The sequence below is a fragment of the Gymnoscopelus braueri genome, assembly GCF_963280865.1.
Source record: "Gymnoscopelus braueri genome assembly, chromosome: 11".
NCBI lineage: Eukaryota > Metazoa > Chordata > Actinopteri > Myctophiformes > Myctophidae > Gymnoscopelus > Gymnoscopelus braueri.
Window position 1 is genome coordinate 27,226,255 of NC_137613.1, and position 27,732 is coordinate 27,253,986.

Sequence of the window (27,732 nt, forward strand, 5' to 3'; positions counted from 1 at the left end):
CAGTATTCAGGTCAATATATTTAACAAGACACAAGCTGCTCCTCCCATCTGTCCTTAGATTTATCATCAGATATACTGATGATGTATTTTATCTCATGGGATCATTCAGTGATTCTCAGGAAAGAAATGTCACAACAATCAACTGTGTGTGTGTGTGTGTGTGTGTGGTGTGTGTGTGTGTGTGTGTGTGTGTGTGTGTGTGTGTGTGTGTGTGTGTGTGTGTGTGTGTGTGTGTGTGTGTGTGTGTGTGTGTGTGTGTGTGTGTGTGTGTGTGTGTGTGTGTGTGCGTGCGTGCGTGCGTGCATGCAGGGGTGAAGTACACACAGAATGACCTCTATCACTGCAGTGTGTGTGTGTGTAGGCGGGTCTGGCCTAAAGGTAACGGCAGTTAATGAGGATATAATGGATTAAACCTTGGCTTAAAACAGAGGTTGGATGCCAAGTGTAAAATAAGTTAATTGGCTGCTTATCACATCTGTGCCAAATGCAGCACACGGTCAGGACAAAAAATGATCCCTCAGTACATTTTACCTGACAAACATTCTTTCTCCTCCCCCCTGGTACTTCTCTTAAGTGATTAATCTCTTTAAGAGAAGGACCTTCTCTTGAAGGGATTAATATCCCTAAACCAGCCTTTTGACCCCTAACTTTGTGAAAGTGGAAATTCACAGCATACTTGGGGAACGGTTGCTAAGCAGCCTCTTCTATATGCCTGTTCAAATTTGGCAACAATGACTCGGTCAAAAATACAGTGTTGCTTGTCCACGTATCTGCTGGCTCCCTGCATGGGGACTTCAGGTGAGCTTTGACATGCAGCAAACGGATAGACTGTATGGTACAACAGGGGTCACTCAGGCTGATTCTTGTCCAATTTCATCTAAATCCTTCATCAATGAAACTTAACCTCTTTTGTTTGATTATATCATCATTCACAGTATGCTTGGGGAATGGTTAATAAGCCGACTCTTCTATCTGCCTGTTCATGGGCTAGTGTAACTGTGAGTGACCCCACAGAAAGTGTTGTTTGTTGTTTGGGACTTCAGGTGAGCTTCGACTTGCAGCAAGAGGATAGACCATTATGGTCTATCCTCAACTCAGTACAACTCAGTACAACTCAGGTTGGGTATAGTCTAATTTAATCTAAAGGCTTCACTCCAATCATGGCTCTGTTGGCCTTCATTCAACATACTGTAGTGTTCAGTACTGCAGACTCTGTTGGACTGTAGCTACACCTCCCTCGTGTGGCCACTGAGGTGAAGTGCACAGGCCTCTATCACTGCAATGTGTGTGTGTGTGTGTGTGTGTGTGTGTGTGTGTGTGTGTGTGTGTGTGTGTGTGTGTGTGTGTGTGTGTGTGTGTGTGTGTGTGTGTGTGTGTGTGTGTGTGTGTGTGTGTGTGTGTGTGTGTGTGTGTGTGTGTGTGTGTGTGTGTGTGTGTTAATAATTTGTGGAGAAGATGCTCTTAGCTGAGCTCTGCTCCGAACTGAAATCGATGTGAAAAAAGTGCAGGACAAGCCTTTGCTCTTTGTGTGTGTGGGTGCGTGCGTGCGTGTGCGTGCGTGCGTGCGTGCGTGTGTGTGTGTGTGTGTGTGCGTGCGTGTGCTTTAATTTCTGTTTTCGGAATCAGTTGGGTTAAATAGTGCTGGCATCATGTCTTTGAGGCTGTTTGGAGTTGGCATAGCCATTTTCATTAATTTACCACTAACCTGGTCTTAGAAAAGCTGGGCGGACAGTTCCTGGCAAGCAATTCTTGCCAAAAACAATCCACCTCCTTTAATTTCTGTTTTGGGAACCAGTGGGGTCAAATAGTACTGGAATCTTGTCTTTGGGGCTGTTTGGAGCCATTTTCATTAATTTACCACTCACCTGGTCTGAGAAAAGGGGGGTGGACACTTCCTGGCAAGCAAATCTGTATTGTCGAAAACAGTCCGCCTCCTTTAATTTCTCTTTTCACCTTAAACGCCCAATCAGTGATACAATATTTTTTAAACAAATATTGGATTATGTATTTATTCTCTAGGTGATGACTCAGCTCTTGATATCAGAATAATGTTATAAACATCAGATACATGATTTTTAAACTATATGTATTTGCGGTGTGTAATGTTTGATTTTTTTATGTTTGATTTATGATGGAGTAATAAAGTTACAAACTGCATGTTTTACATCAAAAATTCAAACTATTTCAGAATGTATAACCTATAATTATAAGCCTAATTTATACACATATAAGTACAAAGCAATCACCTAGAATATTATACCTTCCTAACAGCAATCAGCAACTGTTCTGTTATGTTCTGTTTGAAATGAAGTAAAACAACTTCTTTTAACTCTTAGTATAAAAGTGATTTGAATGATTGATTGATTGATAGAATACTTTATTAGTCAAAATAAAATATGGCTAAAAGGATAGCGCAAAAAAGTCCTGGGGACTTGTTTCCATTGTGGTCCTATGTATTCAATTAATCAACAGAGCATAGAATATGAACACATTAATATTCTGAATGTCTGTATTGAGGCGTTGTGTCATCCATCATTCCTTTTCTTCAATTATTTCTCAATTACTGGCCAGATTAATTAAATGACAGACAGCTAATTCCAGAGGCAGAATTAATTTCCTCTTCAGTAATTTTCAACATTAGTTATGTGTGCATTTATTAGCTGTCTGTGCCTGTGCCTGTGCGTGTGCGTGTGTGTGTGCGTGTGTGTGTGTGCGTGTGTGTGTATGTGTGCGTGCGTGCGTGTGCATACGTACAAGTCTGTCCACCTTCCGGCCTCAGCCTGATTACCATGACAACAGCCTGAAGGATGACATCACTGCAGTAATCTGACATCATTGCTACATGGTGACTCACTCTCTTGTGTGTGGTGTGTGTGGTGTGTGTGTGTGTGTGTGCGCGCGCCTAGTTCTCCTATTGAAAACGGCATCAAAATAAACTCAGATACACACAAAAGAACAGCAACAATGTTGTTGTTTTTATTTTACATCCATGTCTTTTATTCTATGTAAGAAAAATAATTACATCGTCTTTGATCTAAAAGCTTAACAATATTGGACAAAAAAACAAAAAACAAAACAAGTAGACGGGACAGAAGTTGCATTTACTGTACATGAACATCACATATAAATGGTGGAGAATGAATCGTATTGTTCAACTGAGCACAAATGAGTCCCTGTGAAAAAGTAGAATATTAATATTTAATATTCAAGTCATACAGATTATGGAAAAAAGCCATGGAGCTTCCAATATGTCTGTCCGGCACTTTTCCCCAAACATTGGACTGATAATTATGTACTATATCTAAATAGTTCATTTACAAATGATCAAAATCTGAACACAACTATTAATCACTTAAACCCTCTATACTGTGTTGACTGGAGTCCCCCAGGGCTCTGTACTGTTTTCGCTTTACACTAAATATCTTTGCCGAAAATAGGCAATCTACAAGCGATGCCTTGAGAGCTTGTCGATTGACTATTTTAATATAGAATCAGCTTTATTTGTCACAACACAGGTTTAAAGAAGTGGGTGAAATCTTTGCCAAATGTTCGCCCCAGAATAGGGTTCAATAAATAAGCATATACATCATATTCTGTTCCTTCACTCAGTCATACTGTCTTTGGCACATAATGTCTTTGTGATGTCCTGTCACTGACTCTGGAATTGGATACTATGCATTTAAATAGCAAAGAAATCTGATCATACAGAGAAAAAAAAGGAAATATATTATATATATATATATATATATATATATATATATATATATATATATATATATATATATATATATATATATATATATATATATATATATATATATATATATTATATATATATCAGATCAGATCACTGTGTTAAAATCAGATCACTGTGTTATTTTGATGGGAGAGAAAGGTGAAATCACTTAGGAAGGTTCAGTATGTAAGCAACAACAGAGTTGAGGATTGTGGTCACTGCAGGATCTTTAGGTAAGACTATTTATACAGGAGCCTACTCAGTCTTACAGGTAAGCAAGTAGCAGAAAATACTGAGAGAGGAAACATAGACAATATTTGCAAAAGTACATTCAATTCCTCTAGATTTTCAGCCATGTCTGTCTTTCTTTAAAAAAAAAGGGGGAAAAAGCAGGGAATTGTCACATACAATACGTTTTACGGCCCTAAAAGCGGTACAAAATTCCGAAGCATGTCGTTACACTTCCTATCACTGGGTGGCATTGTGACACAGGACTGCATCTGTACCTCCATCAATTTCCCAACAAATCTCTCAATAAATAAATAAAAACCCTGTCTGGCTATCAAACAGATAATTGTCATTAGCGTGACCTGATACCTATAATGTAAATACTACTTCTCTAACTGCAACGGTAGACTACAGCGTATCTGAACAAAACAACACGTCCCGTTAGGGGAGAGACAGTACATACTGTATTCCAGCGGAGCACAAAAAGCAAGTGTGAGAGTTTTGTAGTTAATACTCAGTGCTTCGGTGTGAGCATGTGTTAATTTAAATTAGACTTAGGCATCTGTGTTTACACACAAATTATACAAACACACATACAAAAAACACGGGTGAATGCTTGTAAAAATGTGGCCACACACAGAAGCCCGATATATACTTCATCGTACGGCTGTGCCGCACGCTGTAAATAGCCGATCTACAAGCTCACGCGTTGCATGTGACACCGCTCTACGACAGAGCATACATTAGGCCCAAGCACACACCTGCTCTTTCACATTCCCTCACATTATTCCTCTGTCATGCACACACGCACGCACCCACACATACAATACATGCACACACACGCACACGCACACAAACGCGCACACACACACACACACACACACACACACACACACACACACACACACACACACACACACACACACACACACACACACACACACACACACACACACACACACACACACACACACACATTCTTCATACACAAACCACTGTACAGTAGCTGTGTCATTATATGAAAGAAGGTCTAAGCTAGTGGTACATATACATATATTATACGTTTATATTCATAAATACGATTATTGTCGTATTATCATGTACATTTCATTTTATCATTCCATTATCGCCCCAAAGGAGGCCAGGGTTTGTCATTCATCAGCAGTGGATAGACCTTTTTCATTGGCCGGGGGAGAAGGAGAGATGTGATAGGCTGGCAGAAGAGAAGACAAACTTTTTGGGAACTGTCAGTCCTGTGACATTAGGACAGGACAGGTAGCATTGTGTGTGCTTTGCGCCTCCCAGCAAATACACACGACACACACACACACTCACACTCACACTCACACACACACACACACACACACACACACACACACACACACACACACACACACACACACACACACACACACACAAAGAGCAAAGGCTTGTCCTGCACTTTTTTTTTCACATCGATTTCATTTCGGAGCAGAGCTCAGCTAAGAGCATCTTCTCCACAAATTATCAAAGAACTCCTCCTCTCTGACATTTAGACATGAGGGAGAAGAAGGGCGGGTGAAGGAGGGGCAGGAAGGGGGGAATAGGAACAGCAGAAATGGCCGGGCCTATTTCAGGATTCCATGAAAAACAAGGAGGCTTTGGCCTTTTGGATGAATACTAACACTTTCTGTCTGCCCTGCAATTATAGTCCTGACCCCTGTTTGAACAGCTACTGCTGCTGTAATAATTGCTGGTTGTGTTCAAACTAGCATGCATATTATAATATGCCAGGAGGCTATAGTCAGTAGACTATGTTTTCTCCATTTATACTAATATTATGTGTGACTTGTCAACAAGGAGTCATTAACATTTCACGAGGTTAAACCATTAAGCCAGATTTATACTCTGTTGCACGACGAAGCATAAATTAGGCATTATTAGCGTTCAACCTTTTTCTTCTTTTCCCTCGAGGGCCAGCTAAATCATGGATGGCATTAAGAGAAACATAATGCGTAAAACGGTCAGAGAGCCAGCAAACACATGAATCTGCTGGACCGCGGTCTAGACTGCATCACCTGGGGGCCTGGGCCTTGCTTATAATCTCGCTGGATTGCATTTTAATGAAGTAGCTCTAATCATGTTAGTGAGCATTGATTTTTTTCTTCGTACACAAGTAGTCATAACATAGCCAGAGGTTGTCCCACACTATCAGTAGCCTGGTAAACCATCCCGGTCGCGTGAGACACACGGGCATTCACGCACCCATGGCTCCCCACACACACACACACACACACACACACACACCCACACACACACACACACACACACACACACACACACACACATGGACACACACAACACACACAAACACAAAGGTCATGGTATTGTTTTTCATTATCTCGCTCTCTTCTCTCCATGGACCACGTGTACACGGTCACGGCTATTTTCACATCTCTCCTTTAGGGCGGACCGTCCAAACATCGGGTGTGTTTGTAAACCGGCGCTCCAAGTCACTGTTCATTACTGAACTGCAACGTTAGTACTCTAAAGCCTGAGTTATGCTTATTTGCAGGCTGGTGCCGATCCACATGCTCACAAGGCATCACAGCGCGATGCCTTGTGAGCTTGTAGATCGCCTATTTTCGGTGCCCGGCACCCACACACAACTACCTATAAGGCTTAAAGAATTGATGGCACACATGCTACGCACAGAGCTTGCCAGGGGGAAAAAAGCAATAATGCAGTCATTTGAACCGCTTTTATCTTCACGTTCGTTGTTGTTATGACACCAGAACCTAGTAACGCCCCCGATATTCGTCAGAGCCTAAAAACGGATTACAAACACACCCGATAAGATGTCCCTGCAAATTATGTGTGTAGTGCATTTTATTGTGTATGGGCTGGAAGGATAGGATGACATCACCCCAAGGAGGTTATTATCTTTCTCAAGCCATACACCTGTTTCAATAAATGTCTCACACACATTCACACGCACCGCCACCCCTCCTTTCCTCTCATTCTCTCGATGGAGAGCAGTGGTGGACAGTAACATGTACTTCAGTACTGCACTTAAGTACATTTAGTGTTTTTGTTTCTAGGAACACTTAATCTTTTTATTATGAATTAAGCACTTTAAAAACCTATTTAAAAAATAGTGAAAATAGCTCTACAAGCTCAAAACACATTTCACTATTCGAATATTTTTGAAAATGATGATTTTTTAATTTTATTTTCGAGCAATCCATTGATATTAAAAAGAAAATGTACTTTGTAATTTGTACTTTAGAATACTTATTCTACTGTAGTATTCTTTTTAAAGCAAGTAGTCTAATACTTTAGCTCAAGTACAAATGTGGCTGAGCAACTTTCACTAGCAGTTGAGTAATATTTGACCAGGAGCATCTATACTTTGACTGAGCACTTTGTCCACCACTGCCCATCACATCTCTCCTTCTCTCCGTCCTCCTCTCTTGTTCCCTCATTCCCTCCCTCCCTCCCTCCCTCCATCCGTCCCTCCCTCCCTCCATCCCTCGCCTCCTACTTCTGCATCTCACACTGCAGCAGTAAAACAATGGAGGGGTCGGACTTGGCGGCCTCTTTGAACTCCTCCAGGGTGATCTCGTCGTTGTGGTCCTTGTCCATCTTGGAGAAGATCTTGTCGACGCGCTGCTGCGGGGTCAGCCCGTCCTCGTTCATACGCATCATGATCACCGTGCCCACCATCTTGTAGATGGCCTGGAGTGGGGGGGGGGGGGAGTGAGGTGAAAAGTTGCCTTGTAACAAACGATAATAGAGGAGGGATGGGGGATCCATGACTCTGTTTTTGATATCCCCCCTTTTTTTTAATCACTGGTGGGGATATGTTTTATCCTAGCTTCTGGTCAGACTGAATTTAATATTTATGTTTGATAATATAACAATTTAACAACTTTATAAAAAATGTACAGTATCCCTGGCATCCCTATTGTCAAATGGCCTTTATTTTTTTGGTTTAACAAATTGAACCCACATAATGGAATATCTGCTGCACTAGGCGACGTGCACACAAACACACGCGCGTACCTCGATGATCTCCAGCATCTCCATGCGCGTGATCTTTCCGTCACCATCCAGGTCGTACATGTTGAAGGCCCAGTTGAGTTTCTGCTCGAAGCTCCCTCTGGAGGTGATGGAGAGGGCACAGATGAACTCCCTGAAGTCGATGGTCCCATCGCCGTTCTTGTCGAACGTCCGGAACGCGTGCTGGGCGAACTTGGACGCGTCGCCGTACGGGAAGAACTGAGTGAAGGCAGAGGGCAGAGCGAGGCGACTTTGCAAATGTGAAACAACACTATTGTTTGTACAGTATAAACCAGTGGTTCCCAAACTTTTTAGCTCAAGACCCAAAAGAGAAATCTTGCCCGGGACCCAAACTAGTGAAAATAGCAGATCTGCAAGCTCGCAACATGGCGCGAAACATTTGTTTTCTAATTATTTAGGGCATTTCTTTGCAAAAATGTTTTTTAAATAATTTTTATCCCACGATTTTGTAACCCATATTTTTTCACCCAGTGCCAATTGCCTATGTAATCCTGGGCAGTGGGCACTACTCTCCCTCTGCCAGCCTAGGGAGAGCCCAAGCTGAAGCTCATGCCTCCTTCAAAGCATGAGGAGCAAGCAGTCTGCTTCTTATCACCCGACAGGGGGGAGGTTCCCTGGTTAGACGTAGCGCGTGGAAGGAACACGTTATTCCAACCAGTTCCTTTCCCCTCCATCAGGCGCCCTGGCTGACCAGTGGGAGGCAGTATAGTGACCAGGATTACTGCATGTTTTTGTGAGGATAATTTATTTATTTTATTCATGAAATTATTTCTGAAATTATTTTAAAATAATAAAAACATTTAGGAAACTTAGGGATATTCATTCGTGACCCGCAAAAATGGATCCGCGACCCACAAATGGGTCCCGACCCACTGTTTGGGAAACAGTGGTATGAACAATGTGACACATGCAGCTTCTATTGGTAGAGCTGGTAGATGTGTACATAGACATATAAAGGTAGACGCCTCCTCCGGCTCTGAGGCGTCTGTATCTCGGACGCCATTTTGGAGAAGGCAAGCTTCCTGACTACTGGCCAGTCACAGCCCGTCTTTTCGGGGACTTGGCAGAATCTAGTTGTATAAAATATAACGGGAACTTTTTATACAACTAGATTCTGACAAGTCCCGGAAAAGACACGCTGCGATTGGCCAGCTGTCAGGAAGCTTGCCTTCTCTAAAATGGCGCCGCCATACAGGTCGCTCCAATGAACTGCAGAGGCCAATGAGGTATCTAGGTATGGATGTGTAGGCTACAATGGGAAAAGAACTCTCCTCTCCTCTCCTCTCCTCTCCCTCTCCTCCCCTCCTCACCTTCACGTAGAGCTGTTGGAATTCCTCCAGGTTGAGGATACCAGTTGGACAGTCTTTCAGGAAGCCCTTGTACCACTGTTTGAGCTCCGCCTCGTTGAACTCTGTGCTCTTTGTCAGGTCATCCAGGACCTCAGGGGCGAGTTTGCTGTTGTGTTTCCCCATGACTCTTCACCTCTCTGGGGAGAGAGAGGGGTGGGGTGTGTGTGTGTGTGTGTGCGTGTGTGTGAGAGAGAGAGAGAGAGAGAGAGAGAGAGAGAGAGAGAGAGAGAGAGAGAGAGAGAGAGAGAGAGAGAGAGAGAGAGAGAGAGAGAGAGAGAGAGAGAGAGAGAAAGATGAATGGTACACAATACACAAACAACAGTGTCCCTGTGTTGCTGAAGCAGCCATGATCTCTAGGGATAGACACAAATATACTGTAGAATGACGTGAGCAGGGAACACACAAAATGCACACATGCGCTTCTGCAATCGTGTACGAGCTCACACACACACAGCATGCCCTCTGAGACAGACAGATACACAAGCGCGCGCACGCACACACACACACACACACACACACACACACACACACACACACACACACACACACACACACACACACACACACACACACACACACTCACACTCAGGAATAATGATGTGCCTGTTTCGCGTGGTTAGTTCAGACACCCGTGCCGAGCATCTGTTGCTCTGCTACACTTTACATCCAAGCTGTGAGCTGTCCCTCCACTCCCATAATGAATCCGACCATCTCACCGCGCCCGTCAACACCTCGTACACGCGAAGCCCCCTTGAGAGCATCACTGCTCTTTGGCTGTAACACGGACCATTACCTGGCCAATGTGCCACTTGCCCTGACACGGTTCACTCAGCCCAGGGGCCACAGCGTCCCTCTGCGGCCTCAATCCGTGACGCCACGTCTGAGTCACAAGAACCGTGGCCAAACAGCTTTTGCACTCTGACACCGCGGATGCCACTTGACTCACCCGAGCCAGACTCACCGGCACAAATCCCCCTCTCTTAAAAGTATGGATATAGATTATTCGGGAAAGCGATGGCTTAATGGCTTCCAAGTCCTTTATGATCGGTGAGTCATCCAGTCTAGACTTCATATCAACACGGCACTAGTATTTCAGGTTTATTACGCTCTGATAAGTCGGAGGAAACGAAGGACACGTAATGGTACATTTTTACAGCATGGAGGCTAAGCGTACGAGAGGGTCTGGCTGACCAATCAGCACCAAATGACTTGTGTACAGTGGGCCAAAGAAGTGCCTCCATGCATTTTCCCCCACATATTTAATATATATTAAATATGCGTTTTTATATTTAAGGCTGAAATCTGTAACTTTTATGTCCTACCTGGGATTCTAACCCGGGTCACTCACACAAGCGCTGACATTTCTACAGCTGAGCTAATACAGAAACCTTTTGAGCTCCATGCACTATTCACTTGTCAACCAGTAGTGGTGGTCCGACCTGACCACAGAATATTATAGAAGAGCAGGGAGATCAACTAAAACCACCACAGTTGTGTTAGTAAACATACTCTACTATACAGATTAGTTTTGTTAATTAAATATCTTGTGGATCCACATGGGAACAGTGTGTCTCCAATGTGGATCTCAGACTTCATGAAACAAGTCTTTGACATCAGTTATCAATGACTTCTGTCATCTATGATATCTGTTCTCTTCGCAGATCAGTAAGGCTGGGAACGAGGCTATCTATCTATGATTAAGCTTTTAAACTTTTATTTCATAATGGAAGTGAATGGATCTAGCCTGGTAAACCCCCCTCCCTCCGGAAATCTCATTTGCATTTGATTTCAGGAAGGAGGTCTGGGATCGCTCAGGGAGTAAAGCTGCACGGTCCGCTGCGTGTTAGAACCAATCAGCGGCTGCAAGGGGCGGGATCATCCATTCACCTGCTAAGTAGCTTGAAAAAATGAAAATGCCGTCTGTCATCGATTCTGCTACAGGAGTCTCAGATGGAAGTAGGCTGTGAAACAAAATGTGTGTCGCAAGCTTCTTCCATTTGACAGAGTCAGGTTAGAATGGATCGGGTTGAAACCTTGGTCATACGTCATAGATAATGGTAATAATAGATGACTGACGTCACAAGAAAGTCTGAGATCCACATGAAGCCACGCCGTCTTTAGACCCTGTCTTGTTAAATGAACTCAGCATTTTTTTGTTACTGAGTACATAACAGGGTTTGGCAGGGTTAACTGTTATGGAGATTGGACAGCAGACAGCAGCTTTGAGATGTAACACATTAAGGGGTCGCAGTGTTGCGGCTGCAATGCCTGCAGCGTCCATTTTCCCCAGCGAGACAGAAGGTCACTTTGGAGGGGAACAGCACTGAACCGGACTGTGTAGTGGAGTAGCTCCATCTACATCTCTGCCTCTCTCCCCCCCACCCCCCCCCCCTCTCTCTCTCTCTCTCTCATTCTCTAGGGTCTCTTTCTCACACGGTGACATGCCAGATGGTTTTAGACAGTTTAACTTCCTCTAGAAATGATTGACAGCCCCGGTATCCACTCAGATGTCTCTGTAAATCACTGACTCCGAGGACACACATGCAAACACACACGGACACAAAACAGCTCACTCCTTTGGGCGCCTGGTGGCTCACTACGTGTTAGTGCACAGACCATATGCTCCTTGTGAGCTCCTTGTGTTGCACGTCTCTTCTCTTTCTGCCCTTGGTTTCCTCTCTCTCTCTCTCTACACTGAACGATCTGAAAGAAAGCATAAAGCTGCAATCCATAACTTTTTGTGTGGATAAAATATTATTATGGCAGCGTATGTGAATACAATATAACTGACACAACTCCGGTGGTTTGAGGTGGTCTCCCTCCTCTACTATTGAGAAATGTATCTCCTGTGGTCAGGTTGGACCACTACTGGTTGACATTCAAGCGGTACTGGATGAAGCACAAAGTGTAATATCTCCCCGGCCCAAACAGGATTTCGTCTTAGTCCACAAATACAAAGCGAATACACAACGTGATGCGCGGTGCCGGTGAGCTTGTAGATTGGCTATTTTCGACGAAGATATTTAGTGTAGAGCAACAGCAGGAGGGGCCCCGGTATAGAGCCCTGGGGTATTCCGGTCAACCAAGGATACGGCATAAGTGGTAGTGGTTACAAAAAACGAAATAAAAAACACAATCCACAGGTGGAATGTTTGCTTCTTGTGTAACTGATCCATTGTAGCAGATAATAGAGTTTCCTGTGGACACAAATGGCAGGCAATGCTACTGGGAACTCGATCCTGAAAACAAGGGGAAATGAACAGTGCTCACAGCAGCACAGGGCCAATTAGAATGTCTCCTGTGTGTGATGCTGTTTACCAGGAATCTCCTCTCATCTCTCTCCCAGAGTGGAAGCTCTCACCAGAGCAGAGTGCTCAGGTGGAGGAAGTTCCTCTGGAGGAAAAATATCTATGAAAATATGTTACGTCTCTGAGGCATTATAGATGAGATACGTTCATGAAATCCAACACAGAGAGATTAACTTGCCTCCACGCCATTCTGTCATGCCTGCCACCTTGGACTTTGTGTGTGTGTGTGTGTGTGTGTGTGTGTGTGTGTGTGTGTGTGTGTGTGTGTGTGTGTGTGTGTGTGTGTGTGTGTGTGTGTGTGTGTGTGTGTGTGTGTGTGTGTGTGTGTGTGTTACAGTATGTGCATCTATGTGTAAGCATGTGCTGTCTGTGCACAAGTGTGTTTGTGGCCAACTACACAGTAGAATCCTGAAAGATAATGTAACTTTGACATTGTACAAATGTAAACAAATGGACCCATCCCGTATGGATCCATTTGGTTACATCTATGCTGCAATCCGGAACTTTATCAACATTAACATGTTAATACAATCTAACTAGTGCATTTGCAGTGGTTGGAGGTGGTCTCCTCCCTCCTCTTCCATTGAAACATTTAGACCCTGGGTAGGATACCTACTGGTTGACAAGCAGTACTGCTTTAAGCTCAAATGCTCAATATCTCCCTCATGGCAAGTAGGGACTGCCTTTTAGCTGGGGGTAGAAATTTGCATGCTGTAGTTTCCCATGGACATACTGTCTGTGCGGCCTCCGGGTGACACTAAATGGGTCGATTGGCCGGGAAACGTGGTGTTTCCAGGGATGGTGACGCCTTTGACAGTCTGTACACGTCAAACGCGTGACAGAGGCTCAAACACACACACACACACACACACACACACACACACACACACACACACACACACACACACACACACACACACACACACACACACACACACACACACACACACACACACACACACACACACACACACACACACACACACATAATGCACACACATATAACAGATTAGTTCCAGGATGGAACACACACGCACAGGGTGCCTGGACTGGTGGCTCAGCCAGTCAGTGCACAGACAGACCATGTACTCCTTGTGAGCCGCGAGGATCTGAGTTTGAATCCGACTCTCAGTATTGTCTCGAATGTCCCTCCTCTCCCTGCCCTTGATTTCCTGTTTCTCTACACTCTCCTGGCTATATAAGAAATATAGAACACACAGTATACAGTATACAGTATACTGTATAAAGAGAGAAGATAATCTGCCAAGCAGAAGCTAATAATACAAATGTGACAAAAGGAGATATTAAGTCGCTGGGTGTAGAAAAATTATAAGAGAGAGAGAAAGGATGGACTCTGTCTAAGATGTCTATTCACACTTCTGAGTGACAGACAGACAGCCTGACAGGTGAGGTAACGAGAAAGAGAAAGTGTAGAAAGGAGGATGAAGATGAAGATGAAGATGCGATCTGCGAGGCAGATAAGAAGTCTGAGGAGAAATATCAGAGTGTCAGTCTCAGAGGGGAGAAAAGACGTGTATCTCGATCATTCTGAACTGTACCGAATGCTGGTTCTTCACGGCTGTCGAAAGCAAATGGCAAACAAGGAAGCGTGGTCTGAGTTGTTAACTCTATAACTGCCAAAGACGTTTATAAACGTCTTTGAGAAATTAGCTGTTGCCTGCCAAAGACGTTTAAAAACGTCCTGGAAAAAAAAAGAAAAAAAAAACTTTTTTCAAAAAAAAAAAAATCTAAAAAGATTCTCTAATTATTTAGTATTGACACCTTTTCGATATTCCAAACGAATAAGGAGATAACAATTTCCAAAGATTTGCTGCTCCATCCACTTCAATGTTAAAATTGAAACGGACAAACAATTCACAATGTTTTTTGGTTTGAAACCACTGGTTTTGAGCTATTTTCAAACATCAAACACATGACAACAAGGTCAAATTGACCTCGTTGACATTTGTGAAACCACACCTGAATCTCATCTGTGATTAGAAATTTTCTGGGGATCAATCATACTTGAGAAAAATATTTTGTGGCTATGCGAAAAGGTACCAAAATCGGTCAAAACCCTGGCAGAGGCTACAGACTGTTCTGAAAAAACTCTGGCAGGGTAAGAGTTAATGCGTGTATGACTCAGACAGGGGGAGGGTGGCAGCAAAATCCTGAGTGTTCATTTAACTCAAGTGTGAAATTAGACCCCCACAGGTCCATTTTTACACTCTTACGAGTTAGATAACGTTTGCCCGACAGAGCTTGACAGCAAAAACTTGTAGGAGGATATATCTGTTGGCAGGTATTAGCAATGTGCTGCCATGAATGTGGTGATAGTCTCTCAAGCCATGACAACTCATCCACAATCTTTGAATGCTACAGAGAGTCTGTAATGTTTTCCTCATATAAGTTCTGTACAGGAAGCTGTCATCTGTTTGTCATTCCCTACTATACTTTGATCTACTTTGATTTACAGTAGGACTGATTTACACTGCAAAGGCTAAATGGAATTGGAGGATTTTTGAATCATTTTCAACGCTTCTGATGTACAGAGTCAGACTGTTAGGTGGAAGCTACATTGTGTGAGCCAACAAGTCTGTCTGGAGAGACTATGAGCCTATAGGAACTTAGTTGGCATACTGTTATTGCCTGCAGATTCCATAACCAATCATATCGTCACTGTCGGGCTGGAATCGTAGCTTTTCAGGAAATGGGAACATTCTTTGAATGTTCGCCTATATTGGCCGAATGTTCACCTATTTTTGCCAAGTGTTTCTTTTGACATGCTCAGTATAGCGATGCAAGGGTTTCATGTGGTTCATTTATACTCCGGGGTACGACGGTGTTTTCCGCCGATACTAGCAGAACTACAAGCTCAAAGCGTGTCCCAATGCAGCGCGCTGTGAGCTGACGGTCAAGTGGAGGACAGTGATTAACTGCTACTGTGATGGAAAAGTGATGCCTCAATTACAGTGGCCATTTTGTGCGTGCGTGCGTGCGTGCGTGCGTGCGTGCGTGCGTGCGTGCGTGCGTGCGTGCGTGCGTGCGTGCGTGCGTGCGTGCGTGCGTGCGTGCAATGGACACTAGTAGGGGGTGATCAATAGGAATACCAGTCCAATACAGAACTAGCGGCAAGTTCACCAAACTGTGAAATGTGTGAAGGAAAGAGAGAGTGACAGAAAGAGACAGACAGAGAGGGCGAGAGAGGGCGACTGAGAGAGAGAGACCAGTGGTGGTTTTGGACTTAAGTAAAAGTAGTAATACGACTGGGTAAAAATACTTACTAAGTAACTAACTTATAATTACTAACTAACTATAAGTACTAACTAACTTGTAATACTAACTTATACTAAGTAAAAGTCCTGCATTTATAATCTTGGCTTAAATCAAAGTACAAAAGTTGTACTCATTATGCAGAATGGCCATTTCAGATCATAGCATCATACATGTTATTGAACTACACTCGTATAATTATTGATCATTAACCACTTGAGCCCTATTTTATACTTAGGCCTATATTTTCTATATAATTATGAATCATCAATCTGCAAAGTTATTACAAACTAAAGCTGTCAAATAGATGTAGTGGAGTAAAAAGTACAACATTTGCCTCTTAGATGCAGTGGAGTAGAAGTATTAAGAAGTATTAAGTATCAAGGAATTGAGTAAAGTAAAAGTACCTTAATAACTGAGTAAATGGTACTTGGCTGTTTACCACTGAGAGAGAGAGAGAGGGAGCGGTAATATAGGCCAGTGGGTCTTTTAATATGATATTTATTATTTTTTTCTTTTAAACCTTGAGGAAATGTGCTAAATAGGAGCTTAACTAACTACGTAGTTCCATTGATCTAAGCCGGAACACAACTGATTGATTGATCATTAAAATAAACATGCCCACTCATCTGACCACTTAACACGGGTTAAGTGGTCAGATGGGTGGGCCACAAACCCTTTTCAAGTGGGCCCTGATCCAGAAAAGGTCGAGAACCACTGATACACAGTATAGGCGAACAATACAGAGATGCATGTATGCAGAGCAGAGTTATTGAGGTGTGGATGACAGATCATATTCTGGACTGCCGTTCCCCGCAGCTCACCCACACCGTCAAGAAGAGACAGTGAATAATCGGTCGCCCTGACAACCGTTGCCCAGCACCCTGCCAAATGGCCATGGGGGCTGTTGTTGCTGTGTGTGTGTGTGTGTGTGTGTGTGTGTGTGTGTGTGTGTGTGTGTGTGTGTGTGTGTGTGTGTGTGTGTGTGTGTGTGTGTGTGTGTGTGTGTGTGTGTGCGTGCGTGCGTGCGTGCGTGCGTGCGTGCGTGCGTGCGTGCGTGCGTGCGTGCGTGCGTGCGTGCGTGCGTGCGTGCGTGCGCGCGTACTTGTATTTCTAAACTTGTGGAGGCCAAATGTCCCCAGAAGTATAGTAGAATTTGAGAAACAGACAGTGGACCATTTTCTTGGTCCTCCTCACAAGAGAAATGGTTGTTTTATGGTTAAAACAGATTTGAGGAGTTAGGCTTACAATTAGGATAAAATTCAGGTTGGGGTTAGGATGAGGCATTTAGAGGGTAGGTTTAGGGGTTTGGAGTTGCGCCTCATTTATACTTACACTGTAGTTGCGTCTGAGTGTCGTGCACCGAACATAGCCGATCTACAAGCGCACAAAGCATCACAGCGCGGCGCGTTGTAAGCTTGTGGATCTGCTATTTTTGCCTTACGGGTCAGGGTAAAAACGTCCCCAAAAATGGCATTCATAAAATCACTGTCCTAAAATGTTGATGTCCTCACAAATACAGTACTACACGTGTGTGTGTGTGTGTGTGTGTGTGGTGTGTGTGTGTGTGTGTGTGTGTGCGCGCGTGCGTGTGTGTGTGTCCTACTCTCTATGACTCAGCCCCTCTGTGCAGGAACAATGCTAACCTTTAGCGCCCCATATCTCCAAAACATCATTTATCCCATTAGAACCGGGAGAAAGCATCTGTGTCATTTTAGATTTTAGTGTTGGCTATTCCAAAATAGCAGATATACAAGCTCACAGCGCGGCACGGAGCTTGTACATCTGCTATTTTTGGACATTTAAAAAAAATAGTGAGTTTGAGAACTACTGATTTAGAAGGCATTCGTAGAATCGGCCTCAGGTCTTAATGGGTTATTAATTTCAGCATTCATTACAGTCGTCGATGACCTGTGCCTCATGTCTTAGGGATGCTGCAATGTGTCTGCATTGTTCCTCTCTGTGATAATATGACAGCAATACCGTCCATCAAATGCACAAATTAGAGCCCGACCAATGCCAGATTTTTGGGTCTGATTCTGAGTCCTGTCCCACTGTTACCGATGTGTTGACAGATATTTGGACAAAAAGTGCAACATTTTCTAATCAATTTGGAAAAACTTAGATTTGATTAAAGTGTCTATTTGAGAATATTCAATTCATAAGCAAACTAAATAAACATACATTTTGATCAAAATACAGTATACAGTATACTGTACACATAACCAGAGCTTAATTATTCATTTACCCAACTATTTTTGACACGCCCAAAACTAAGGCCAGGTTGAACGTCACAAATTGGCTGCATAATTCCCAAATACAGCTGTCATCAAAGAAGTCAAATCATGGCCGATACATGGATCTGGCCGAAATGCCTGCCTGACTCCAGCATATAGATACCTGGGGGTGTGTACACATGCAAACACTCGCGCGCGAACACACACACACACACACACACACACACACACACACACACACACACACACACACACACACACACACACACACACACACACACACACACACACACACACACACACACACACAATCACAGACAGACAGACAGACAGACAGACAGACAGACAGACAGACAGACATGTGCAGAAATACACGTCGTGTACCCACATGCACAAATGCATGTGTACCCACGTACAGTACGCTCATGTGTACACACACAAACAGAATCCCTGATTGAGCACTATTTGCCTGTTTACGTGATTCAGAGATAGCCAGCTGTTTTCATAACAAGTATGTCCATGTCATCCTCTGCCTCTCTCTCTCTCTCTCTCTCTCTCTCTCTCTCTCTCTCTCTCTCTCTCTCTCTCTTCCAAAGAGATATACTTTTTATGTATTTGTATTTATCATATTGTATGTATGATTGGCTACTGCAGTTTGGCTTCTGCATTACTGTATTTGAAAGCCAGCAACTGTAAAAACAAAAGCCAAGAAATATAATAAAACGTCTCATTTACAAATGCTCATGGAATTTTATACATCCATAGTGTTGTGGAATAAATGTATACGTTGTATAATCATGAAACCGCAATTATTACCTTTTATTTTTTTATTATGTTTTGATTATTTTTATCTGTGCTGTCCTTTATGTATGTGGGTTTGTATGTGGGGAGGGGGAGGGATGTGGGGGGGGGGGGTGTATGTATGTATACTTTGTGAAAAATTAAAATGAAAAAAAAAAAAAGAAAAAAAGAAAAGAAACCGCAATTATTTCTCTCACTATAATCATACCATCAAAGTCCATGATCATCCCATCCCTACCCGCAAATGGCCATAGCCTCTGGCTATTGAAGTAGCCTGTCCACTGTGCATTTGTATTGTTTCTCGGTGGAAAGTGAAAAACAATCTTTATTGTGTTGGTGAATAATTGTTTTATTTCCGTTTCTTTGTTGTCCCAGGCTATACAGTGTTCTCTGTATGAATTCAAATTTATTTACTATTCATAGTATGTTTGCATTTACTAGGAGTAACCTCCCGGACCCCAACCCTGAAAAATAAGGTTCTCCATTTGCATGGCACAGTCATCATCAATGAGTTATCAGTGACCATAAACATAACTGACTGATTGATCAGACGGCGGGCCACACACACACATTGGCGCCATCTCCCACAATGCCCATATACATGAACATATATGTGTACATCTGTAAAAGATAAAGCCCAAAAAAGCTTGAGCACACTTATATATTTCCATTGCGGTCCTTTGCGTGTAATGGGACTAACATAATGGGGATTAACTGACTGTCCCCAAAAATATCCATTACTACTGTACGTTGTACTCTGTATTTGAATCTCACAGAATTACATTTTTGTGATTTATTTGAGACAGACATTACAATAAATCTCTATAAGAGAATACCAGCACTCACGGAACAGTCCTTCATTGATACAATGCTGAACCGTGTACGTTGTTCTGTCTGCACTGCAGGATATCATTCCAACTTAAATATATAAAAGTACCTTAAAGGACAGTGTCCTTCAGAGTCAGACTCAGCCCAGGTTGTTGAGGTTACATGTTCAGAGCACTAACTGTTTACCTTGCATTATCATCTCTCTTCTGTGGATATTGTAACATACTGTAGAGGTGTAGGTGTAAAGGTTTGACCAAATTATGCTTTAACCCATTAAGACCTGAGTTTTTTCTGAAAAACCTATGTTCCTATGTCAGTAGTTCTAAAACTTTTTCATGTCAAGGACCACCCAAAATTATATGTGTTTGGCCGCCAACCCCCATCTCAACATATTTTGTTCCAGGGACCCCCAGAAGCAAAGATGTTAAAAATGTTAAAAAATATATATATAAATATTCAAAGATTTGCACAAATTTGTACGATGTTTTAATAATAGCAGATATCTGCTATTTTTGAATAGCCAAAGCATAAAATAATGGTTAAAATGATTGAAAATAGCTCAAATCTAAAATGACACAGATGCGTTACCGATCATAATGGGTAGGCTACAGACAGGCAATTAAAAAAATAACCCTTCAATGCAATTTGTTTCATTATAATAATTAGTAATTATCATGTCCGAGAAAGAGCCTGCTTGGTTCAAACTGCTACCACTTTTGCAAATTAAAAATCCTTTCATTCTGAGTATTTAGTGGGCGGATCTTTTATCGTTTCAATGATGCAGTAACTTCAAGAAATGCCTTCCACAGTGAAGTCATTGCTAATCACCTTGAGCTTAACTATGGCTGAAACTCATTTCTGAAGCTCAAACAATAGTTTCCACACATTCACTTCCATTTAGAAAGTCTAACCCAATATATATATTTCAGGTCTGCTGCCCAAAATGTCTATCAAAGACTGAATATTAACCTTCACGGCCCATTATGTGCCATGTATCATTTTGGAAGGATAACTTTTGAAAGGCTATTATCCAAAAACTATCCATGCAGAACTCATGGTGGTATTAAAAGAGACATGGCTACTGTAACAGCTACAGGTGTTTGACAAAGGTTGTAGGGCTGCGACTATCGACTATAGCAATTATTCTATCGATTTATTTTTCGAATAATCGAACACAGACGTGTTTTTTGGATGAATAATGTTTTAATATATGAACGAATCAATGTGGGAAAAAAAGTCCCTTTCATTGTTATAATCAACTAAATCAATTATGCTGATTAACCACTTAAGCCAAACTTTATACTTTGTCATACCATGATATGAAAAATACGGAATCTACAAGCTTGTAGATCGGCTATTCAATCGATTATTTTTTATAATAATTTAAATCAATTAGTTTGAATAACTCAGAAAGATGTGATTGTCATTTGGTGATTACATTTCTAGGTGAAACAAGTTTTGGTGTCTATTCTGCATAGTTATACAACTACAGTATGGACTCTACACGGTTATAGATAACTACAGTATGGACTCACTACACGGTTATAGATAGCTAGAGTATCGACTATCTACACACGGTTATTGATAACTACAAGGCAGTTAAAAGATGATACAGTTTGCCACTCAACATTCCTTTGTTGTTGCTCAATGACTATAGTGGCCAATTCAGGAACTCATGGGAGCTGTGTGAGTGTGAGTGTGTGTGTGTGTGTGTGTGTGTGTGTGTGTGTGTGTGTGTGTGTGTGTGTGTGTGTGTGTGTGTGTGTGTGTGTGTGTGTGTGTGTGTGTGTGTGTGTGTGTGTGTGTGTGTGTGTGTGTGTGTGTGTGTGTGTGCAGGCAGATGCACAAGTCCTGATATCAAGACATCCGCGTCTTTGTGTAATAAAGCATGTAATGTGAATGAATCCATGAATCAGTCAGGGAGGACACACGCATTCAGCGCAAGTGCCATCTCGCTACACGCACGCACGCACGCACACACGCACACTCACTCACTTACCCAGTGGTGCATGGCAGAGACACAGAACACCTGGCTTACAGGCTTTTGTTGCTCAACAAAATGGATGGGAACAGGGGGACATAGGGATGGAGAGAGAGACATAAAGAGAGAGAGAGAAAGGTACATAAAGGATGGTGAGAGAGATGGAGAGAGAGAGACGGGTACATAAAGGATGGTGAGAGAGATGGAGAGAGAGAGACAGGTACATAAAGGATGGTGAGAGAGATGGAGAGAGAGAGACAGGTACATAAAGGTTGGGGAGAGAGATGGAGAGAGAGAGACGGGTACATAAAGGATGGTGAGAGAGATGGAGAGAGAGAGACGGGTACATAAAGGTTGGGGAGAGAGATGGAGAGAGAGAGAGACAGGTACATAAAGGTTGGGGAGAGAGATGGAGAGAGAGAGAGACAGGTACATAAAGGTTGGGGAGAGAGATGGAGAGAGTGAGACAGGTACCTAAAGGGTGGGGAGAGAGATGAAGAGAGTAAGACAGGTATATAAAGGGTGGTGAGAGAGATGGAGAGACGGATACATAAAGGGTGGAGAGAGTGAGACAGGTACAGTACATAAAGGAGAGAGAGAGAGAGAGAGGTACATAAAGGGTGGAGAGAGAGTGAGACAGGTACCTAAAGGGTGGGGAGAGAGATGGAGAGACGGATACATAAAGGGTGGAGAGAGAGATGGAGAGAGTGAGACAGGTACATAAAGGGTGGAGAGAGATGGAGAGTGAGACGGGTACATAAAGGGTGGAGAGAGGGATGGAGAGAGTGAGACGGGTACATAAAGGGTGGAGAGAGGGATGGAGAGAGAGAGACGGGTACATAAAGGGTGGTGAGAGGGATGGAGAGAGTGAGACGGGTACATAAACGGTGGAGAGAGGGATGGAGAGAGAGAGAGACGGGTACATAAAGGGTGGTGAGAGAGACCCCTGCCGTCATTCATGTTGTGAATAGTGAAACACAGAGATACAGAACTGAGATCATAAAATTGACATGAGCCCAGATACACGACTGCCCTGAAGCCTATACAGTAGTTCAGACCAAAGACGAGACAAAACGGCCTACAAGCTCACCACGTGTTGCAGATGCAAAGTGTTGTGAGCTTGTAGGTTGGCTATTTTCGTCATGCGGCACCGTACTCTGGAACATACATTTAAGAATTAAAATATTGCGGGGAAATTCAGGCTACCCTTTAAATCCAGTGTTCATTTCAGGGCTGCCCTCTTATAGATGAATAATGATAATGGTCAGTTTGGTCTTAGACGATCAAGACTTTGTTAGTCGATTAGCCATTTTTTAAGCTTTTTCCACACTGAACAAATTCTTTCTTGAAAATATTTGAGCCCATCTCTTGTAAACTCTAGATATAAAACTTGTAATTTTACCAGTCAGCCAGTAGCCACTTATAATTAGAAAATTTTAACTGAAAAGGCTGTTCTTTGCATGATTATATGGGGCAAACACAATTTTGCAGATTTCACGATTAAATCAACTAATCGAATAGTCGACAAATTCCTATGGCGATTAGGCAACAAAGAATTTATTTTGTCCGGGATAGCCCTACTCTGAGAGTGTAAACACACACACACACACACACACACACACACACACACACACACACACACACACACACACACACACACACACACGGAACACACCATGGGCCTGCTGTTCTATACCAACACGTATTGTACAATACAGCATATAGATCAATAGGTATTTCCATGGAACAGGAAGCAGCAGCTGTGTGTGTGTGTGTGTGTGTGTGTGTGTGTGTGTGTGTGTGTGTGTGTGTGTGTGTGTGTGTGTGTGTGTGTGTGTGTGTGTGTGTGTGTGTGTGTGTGTGTGTGTGTGTGTGTGTGTTCCCATTCCGTGCTGTGTGACTCGCATCAATTAGCCCTTTCACTATACTTTCCACCTCCTGTGGTACATACATGCAGTACATACATGGAACTATAGGATAAGCTAACAGCTTATGACACTGGTGGGATTAAAGGGTGACTGATCTAGCCTCATTGAAATGATTGCTACAGTATATATATATATATCCTGTAGAGCCTTGTTTTCAGTTGAATCATGTGGCCGTAGAACACAGAGTCTTACATTCAGTCATTTTATATGCCAAGCAACTTTCAGATCAGATCAGGCTTGGAATCTAATTACTGTAACTATGTGTACAGATCAAGGTGTTACATTATTCCAATATTCCTGTCTTCCTGATGCTGCTGCTGCTGCTGCTGATGATGATGCTGATGCTACTGTACGTGGGTTATGGCTAAGCCCACGATAAGATGTCTAAGCGAAATAGTAAGGGAACAAGTGAAGTTTTCATTTTGACTGTGCATTGTTGACAGATTCCTGTGGTCTTGTAGTGCATCTCCTTTCGGCTCAGAGACTCATGATGACCTACTGCTGTTCAGTCTGGCAGCTAAACGTACACAGCACCAGACTGAGCTGTCACTGCCACCACCAATCTACCATGTTGATGTGAGTGTGTGAGTGTGAGTGTGAGTGTGAGTGTGTGTGTGTGTGTGTGTGTGTGTGTGTGTGTGTGTGTGTGTGTGTGTGTGTGTGTGTGTGTGTGTGTGTGTGTGTGCGTGTGCGTGTGTGTTTTGATTGGATTTGTGTGTTTTCTTTCCAAATCAATGATCATTGAACGTTGCATCACATTATGGACACGTGCGCACACACATGAGCCAGGTTCACTGATGCAACTCTGATCTGATCGGATATGACCCCGTGATGCACACATGATGTCACATGATGGTCGTCATCGATATCGTTAACAAACACTGAAGATATATAAAGCTGGCCCCATTGATTGTTCATGACCTGATGCCATCCACTGCACTAGAATTAACAAAAGTAAAGTTCTCTCTCTCTTTGTGTGTGTGTGTGTGTGTGTGTGTGTGTGTGTGTGTGTGTGTGTGTGTGTGTGTGTGTGTGTGTGTGTGTGTGTGTGTGTGTGTGTGTGTGTGTGTGTGTGTGTGTGTGTGTGTGTGTGTGTGTGTGTGTGTGTGTGTGCGTGTGTCTCACTCTCTCTTGTTTGTACACAGTCAATCTGGGAACCCATCGCCAACTGAAAATGAAAAACAGCGCCCTCTGCTGTTTGTTCTATGTCTGTTGGCTCTGGGCGGACGATAACGTAACACCAGAGCACAAGGAAACCGGTGTTTGTGATGCGCCTTCAGCGCATCACTTCCGCTTGGTGCGACTATGTTTTCATTCCCACTAACAATATTTCTACACGGAACACTAACACCACTTCTCCCAGAGAACATGGATCGTTTTGGTTATAAGCCCACTTGTTTCTATGATGAAAGAGTAAGTTAAAATGTGAATATATTTCCGTGGTTTTGTCTGCTCCGCGGACGCTATTGTTAAATTAGTTTCGGTTTGTTTCGAGGGGGAAAGATCGACGGACATGTGAATCCCGCCCACTACATGTGATTGGGTAAAGCGCGGCCTACTTCCTGATCTGAATGCGCACTCGTTATGACGAACCTCCCCGACAGATTCCAACGCAGTGCAGAAGCTGTTCTTGAGAGATTAGTACACAGTAAACAAGCTGCAATGACTTTCAAGAGAAATAGGTGATGCAGGGCTTATTATTATATTGATGCATCAGCACTTTAAACTTCTGTAGTTCTCCGCAATAACAATAGGCTATGATTTCAATAACAATTTGCGGCATTGATAAGGCATTCTACGCTTGAAGATGAAGCTACACACATTCAAAGATTCTCTATCTCACACACACACACACACACACACACACACACACACACACACACACAGACACACAGACACACACACACACACACACACACACACACACACACACACACACACACACACACACTTGAATCTGCAATTAAACAAGTCACAGTTGGAGGACTCAGATATTCTGATGATCTAATTGATGTCTTGACCTCAACTCTATTTAGTATTCATTGCAACGGTAAGGACGCATCGACTAAAAAACATTACAATTTAAATTCACGCACGCATAAGTAAACATGTTTAATTGCACTTGTGGCCCAAAAAAGCAACAATGTGGTAGGAATACCTGTCTGGAATAGGTCACGGTGCACGTGCAGGTAGCCTATATACTTATTCTATAGGTTAATAACCAGTGGTGTAAATTAAGTACATTTACTCAAGTACTGTACTTTTTTAAAATTTTGAGGTATTTTTACTTTGCTGGAGTATTTCCAATTTTCAGTAGGCTACTTTTACTTGTAGCTTTCCACAAGTAAAAATAGCCTACACCTCAGAGGCAAATATTGTAGGCTACTTTTACTCCACTACAATTATTTGAAAACTTTAGTAGTTACTTTGTAGAGTTTGATTATTATTACAAAACATACATTAACCACTTCAGCCCTATACATTTCGGCCATTTTAAAATAGCTGATCTACAATGCATCCGTCTACTATTTTCGAAAGATTTTTAAACATTTTATACAACTTGTGAAATGGGACATTCTGCATAACAAGTAGGCCTACGTCCTACTTTTGGTACTTTAAGTATTTTTGATACCAATACTTTTGTAGGCCTACTTTTACAAAATTTTGAATTCCGGACATTTACTTGTAACAGAGTAGCCTATTTCTAAATTGCAGTATTGATACTTTTACTAAGTAAAAAAGTATAGAATAGCCTACTTTTTCCACCACTGTTAATAACTGTTTTCCTGAGCATGAAAGGACGTTTCTCCACCGTCCTCCCAGGAGCAGATCCTCATTGAGCCAACATCCAGGCCTGTTTACGCACATATGATCAGCCATACTAGCGCTACTTCTATGATCGATCTACTCGCTACCTTTAATCGATAATCACACATCCATGCCAGTAGCGCAGCCCAAGAGCGCGCGTACGAAAGTGATCACCAAAAATACATTCTACTGTTGTTATAATATAACTAGTCTGCACCTGTGCGAAGGCTTATTCTTGTTTAATCAGGATGAGAGAAGTAGCTCATGTTGATCTGTATCTATCTGTTTACATGTGTTTCTAACCTCTGTGCCCAATGATCACCATCCTCTTTCCATTCCATTGCAAGATGGAAAAAGTAAAAAAGGGTGTCTAACATTGTTTGACAGGTGTCTATACTCATTAACAGCATTGAGCTATATATAGTCTCTCTAGTGCATATTAGTCCCCATACTGTATGAGTTGGCATGAAAACAAATCGCTCCTTACCCTGAAATGTCCTGGAGGTAAAAGCTAGATCCTTTATGCTGCAACAAAAGACGGGTGCGCTTCTTCTTCCCTCGGGGATCTTCTTCTCAGCGCAAAGTTTGGGGCAAACACACACAGCACTCGTGTAATAATAAACCCTCAGAAGAACAGAAGTTGCTGCCTTTCGCACTCTGGCTGAGAAAACGAATGAACCGCTGCTGTCCCCCTCCGCCAATGCATTTGCATAAAGACCGCCCTGACGCGTCCGCCGATTGGCTGCGACGGCGTTTATAGGCGATCCTCGGAGCATCATCCTCGCTGGCTCTGGTCCATAGCGTTAAGAGGGAGTTCTCCTTAAAGCTATGTTACTTTGGAGCCGTTGCCCAAACACCCCCAGCAGCGCAGGCTGCGCAGCCGCTCGTCTGTAATCAAAATAAACACTACACTTTAGCTACTTGCCAAAACAAAGTCGGTTTTAAGATGTTGAAAGCCTACTTTCCTGAGTGGGAACACTCTGAGCTCCCCACCACCTCACGTCTAAAACACACTGTTTGGCCAGAAAATAAAATATTTCACCGGAAGGAAAACATTTTTGTGTTACTCCACTGCGCCCCCTACAGATCTTATGAATAGAAAAATTCGATTGAGATTTTTTCCTTCCGGTGAAATATTTTATTTTCTGGCCAAACAGTGTATTTTAGACGGGCTCCGAGTGTTCCCACTAAGG

General features: G+C 42.7%; 1 protein-coding gene across 1 annotated transcript; it reads right to left on the bottom strand.

Annotated features, from left to right (window-relative positions):
* Nucleotides 1–7,483: 7,483 nt before the first annotated feature.
* LOC308094670 (visinin-like protein 1) lies at nt 7,484–27,140 on the bottom strand (the record flags this gene model as incomplete). The annotated part of the gene is made up of 4 exons (XM_080441440.1): nt 27,027–27,140; nt 9,337–9,512; nt 8,009–8,224; nt 7,484–7,681 (listed from the first exon to the last, which is right to left on the bottom strand). Exons 2-4 carry the CDS (start codon nt 9,496–9,498, stop codon nt 7,484–7,486), a joined length of 576 nt encoding a protein of 191 aa, XP_080297566.1. The 5' UTR covers nt 9,499–9,512; nt 27,027–27,140.
* Nucleotides 27,141–27,732: the final 592 nt, after the last annotated feature.